Genomic DNA, 4,325 nt, shown 5'->3' on the forward strand with positions numbered 1-4,325 from the left:
AAAGCAGTTTGTTTACTTCACCAGAATGCATTTCTGTCGCTTTAACAAATTTCAGGAAAACTTTCAGCTTATTGCATCACTCATTGCAAAAAAATTGCAGTGTAATTATGCATATCCCCTACTAATGTAGGGAGCACCTTCTGGCAAAGGAATGTAGGACTGGTCCTCTGAATTTTGTGTGTGAGCATGGAAACGTAAGTGTCAGCGTGCTGTTTTGTTAATTTTTAAAGAAGGGGGCTGAAAAGTTATTTCTCCAACCCCTCCGCCAAAGGAATTTGTGTTAAGAAATGGATTTAAAGCTCCTGAGCTGCTGTGACCTTTTCTAAAACAAATAACTCTTTGCAGGATATATGTTAGAAAACCAGCTTCTACCCTTTTAATATATAATCTCCATCCAAAACCTGCAAGTTTAAACATCACTTAACTGACTCGCTTTTGGCAGTTTCCCAGTTTGCTCTGAAGTAGGCTTCAGGGGGATTTTTTTTTCTTGGTGAACACACAAATTACTTGCTCATAAAACTTTATAGCATATTGATAATAATTTGGTTTGCAACTCCTATAGAACTACCCCATTTCTCTCTTAATGCGCTCCAATTTCTAGCTGCGTAGGAAGACGGTTGCCACACTACACTGTATGTATTAACAAGCCCGGTAAACATACCTGGGTGGAAATAAAGAAGATGGTTACAGGAGCTTCATGATCTCTAATGTTTATATTATAGCTGGCAAGTAGCCAGCCTGGTTCAGAATACTTAATGACAGCTCTTTATTTTTCTCTTTACATTGGATATTTTCCCAGCTCTTGCCTCCGAAAGAGAGTTAGAATAGAGTCCTTATTTATGGAGGTGAAATTTAGCAAAATGACAGAGTTTTACCGAGTGGAAACTCGCTGTCTAGCACCCCAGAAAAGTTTATCTGGCAGGTTGTGTTCTCACGTTGCAAGACGCCGTGGTATCTGGGACCGTGGGACCGTGCTACCGAGACGGAAGGCACTAGTTGCCCAGCTTGTGCCCGTGGCTTTTGATAGCAGAAAAACAAATGTAAACTAGAGCCTTGGTGCATTTCAATTACTGCAACGCATCAACAGTGTGTTTTTGTTATCACAAGCTAATGAAGCGGCGTACTTCGTGCTTGAGATGGGGAAATGGTGCCGGCGAGGTTTATTGGCGACCCCGGGGCCGTGCGGGAAGCCGGAGGCAGTAAAGCGGTGCGCTGCTCCAGCGGCGTCTGCGGAGCCCGGACGGACTGGGAAGCCATTCCAGAGGGTCGCTTCTGTAGGTGCCTTAACATACTTGGCTGCGATGACTTACTGTGGTAGCACTGCTTATTCCGAGCTTTGACCCAGAACGGGGGGACCTGTAAAATGGTTCTGTAAAGTACAGCAGTTTCTAGGGTTGCTCTAGGTCACCCCGGAAACCCAGCTATATGTGAATTTTAAGCATAGCACAGAATATTCTAGTACAGCCCTCAGTGTGTGACGAATACTGGAACTATGTTATTTAAACAAAGACTTTCAGATGCTTCGGAAAGGAGAACCGTGTTCCATTTGAACTCAAAACACCCCTCATTGCTGCTAATTTTAGTGGGCATTTGCCATGAAATCCAGGAGTCATTTTTGAAAGCTTGTCAATAGCTGCCAACGTACCGGAGACGATTTATCGTAAGTGTAGTTGAGGAACCACCGGCGTGCTGTCCCCGCACATGTGCACACATGCCCACATGCAGGGAGTATTCGAGCGTTCTGCAGCAGTAGTTCAAAGCGCTGCAGCTACGCTGTTATGCCAGATTCCCCATCTGTGGCTATTGGGAGTGTGCCAGCGTGGTACTCGACTCGGATAGCTCCTGCCTTTCTCTTTGTGTGGGTGTTCACCTGAGCTGCAGGGTAAGTGTCTTCGTGCATGTGGTCAGCAGTAATTGCTGCGGTGCCCGGGAGCAGTTCTGGCTCCCCAGAGCCTGGTCTGCTCGCAGCCTCCGCTGCGGGATCGTAACCAGTTTTGCAGTCTGCCTTCCTATCTCGGAAGGCCGGAGCAGGCTTGAGGCAGGATGAGGCAGGAGGCATGAACGTGCTGAACTGGAATGTGGTGATATTTTCTGCGAGAGGGAATCGGCTTGGCCCAGGCAGGAAAGACTGGGGTCCTAGTGTGGGATTGAGAGAAATGAGAGCAGGGTCTTGCTTTGCAGGGTAAAAAGGTATGGAAAAAGGATGGGGACAGAGGATGGAAGCGTATTTCAGTCAGTCGGGACACATTTTAAATATCCTATAGCACATACCTGCTGTTACCTGCACATGCCTTGCATTTCTAGCTTTTTCTTATACTTCCATCTTGCTTATACCTGCTAGATTTTTCTTATTTTGGGAACGATTCCTTATTCAGATCAAGTTACATCTGTATTTATAAAACGAAAAAACAAAACCCAAATCAAATCTGGAAACATTCTGCTGGTACCATAATGAAACCGCACAACTTGAAGCAGTAGTTCATGTTGGTGACAACAATTTCAGCCATGTAAACCATAAGCATGTTGAGAGGTGCCAGAAGGGAAGATCCCTGAATTTGGAGAGGACAATGGAAACACTTGTCTTGTATCAAAAAATACACAATTCTGTTCTAATTCTGCTGATTTTTTCTTAAAGTATGTTATGGCTTTTGTTGATAATTTTGTCATTCTAGATGAGAGAGTTTTGAAGGACAGGGCTATTGCCAAGGATAATCTTGTCTGGGAGACTGTGGAAGATGTTCATTAACAGCAATGACTAGATGAAGTTAAGAAGCATTATATGGTCTTATATGTAGTATGCACCTTTAATAGTGGCAGGTTGTTTTTCGACTAACCAACTTTTAATGGGTTGTCTTCTCCAGAGGTGTTTTAGTTCCCTGCTTCACTGTTATTAAAGGATTAAAGGGGACCAGCCCTCAGAAGAGTCTGTTTTAAAATGTAGAATGAAACTATCAGCACGGGAAAGGGAGACATTCACACATGTTTTCTTTTTAACCGGCAAAAACAATGCAAACTTAAATATGCTGAATATGCTTTTCTCCCTTTTTTTTTTTTTGGTGAAGAATGTGTAAGAGCTCTCCTGAGCATGTTTGTGCTGAAAAATCTTTAAATATGCAGCAGTTTAAATACACTTGCTTCGTGAACTTTACATACTTGCTGAATGACAAGAATCTCATTTTTCTACACCATGTTCACCTTCAGAAGCTGTTCTGGTTTTCTTGAAAGTGAGGTATGGGTATTTCTTGTGAGCTTCAGGAATCTCTGGGATTTTTGTAACCTGATTTATTTTAACTGTCTGGGCTTGCTTAAGGAATTGTTAGTATTTAATTAAAAATCAGGAAATTACTTAAAAAGGGAATGATCAGAAACTTAACTGGGATGGTGGAAGTTAGACAGCATGTAGGTAAAGATCAGCTGAATCCTCAATGGGTAATTTGCAGCAAACTTTGTATGGTCTCTGATGGGTACCATCTTAAACGTTTAAATGGAAGAAATAGAGCTGCTGGCACGTCAATACTGGTGGTTGAAATAGCTTTGGCATGTATGGTTAGTTTCTGAGAGCTGCTGTAAATTTGTCTTTGAATAAAGCAAATCCTTGTATTGATGTTCTCAGCACATAAGGTACAGAGAGCTGCTGCTTGATACAGTGAGCAAACGCACTGAGTATTTTAAAGTGCCTCTGTTAACATGGTGGGTTTATTGCCTTGCATTGTAGCAGAATTTCCTAGCCTTATCAGTACTCAACTTCAAAACCTAAAAATCTACTCCAGTGTTAAGTGATTTTTTTTTTTTGTGTGTGTGTGTGGTTTTGAAGGAGCACTTTAAAGAGCAAAGTTCTTTAATGATTGCCATTGAGCAGAAGTGGTTTAATACAAGAGTCAGGAGTGATTTTCCTTTTATTAACATCAACGTTAAACTCTTGCTGTTAGTACAAGGTTGTTAAATTTCCCAGTCGCTGCAGTCTGAAGGCCGAGTGTGGTCACAGACGAGAGCTAGTGAGGCTGGGATAGTGGCTGCAAACATCTCTGCAATGGTCTCCTTCCCAGGCAAATAGTGATAACAAAATGTGTGTCAGTAGTACATTCACAACGAATATTATTACTAAGATGATGTTTATGAGATGTCTCCCGTATCCGTGACACCCAGGTGGGCTTCACGGCAAGGAGTGTGGCCGGCTCCTTGGGGAGCATCTACAGCGATGGCCGCCGGCATGCTTGTTGGGGGTTTGCCCCAGCAGAGCCAGGGCTGACCCTGCCTGGAGGGACTACAGGATGAGAGCAAAACACAGGGGTTTTTTTGGTTTGGTTTTGTTTTGGTTCCCCCCG

General features: G+C 43.2%; 1 protein-coding gene across 1 annotated transcript in view; it reads left to right on the forward strand.

Moving 5' to 3' along the window:
* The first annotated feature begins 1,144 nt into the window (after positions 1 to 1,144).
* LGR4 (leucine-rich repeat containing G protein-coupled receptor 4) overlaps positions 1,145 to 4,325 on the forward strand; it is a 23,845-nt gene continuing 20,664 nt past the window's right edge. Inside the window, exon 1 of the mRNA XM_010292596.1 lies at positions 1,145 to 1,274. Coding sequence (XP_010290898.1) covers positions 1,145 to 1,274 — 130 coding nt within the window. The remainder of the gene's footprint in view (positions 1,275 to 4,325) is intronic.

The sequence above is a fragment of the Phaethon lepturus genome, unplaced genomic scaffold, assembly GCF_000687285.1.
Source record: "Phaethon lepturus isolate BGI_N335 unplaced genomic scaffold, ASM68728v1 scaffold11238, whole genome shotgun sequence".
NCBI lineage: Eukaryota > Metazoa > Chordata > Aves > Phaethontiformes > Phaethontidae > Phaethon > Phaethon lepturus.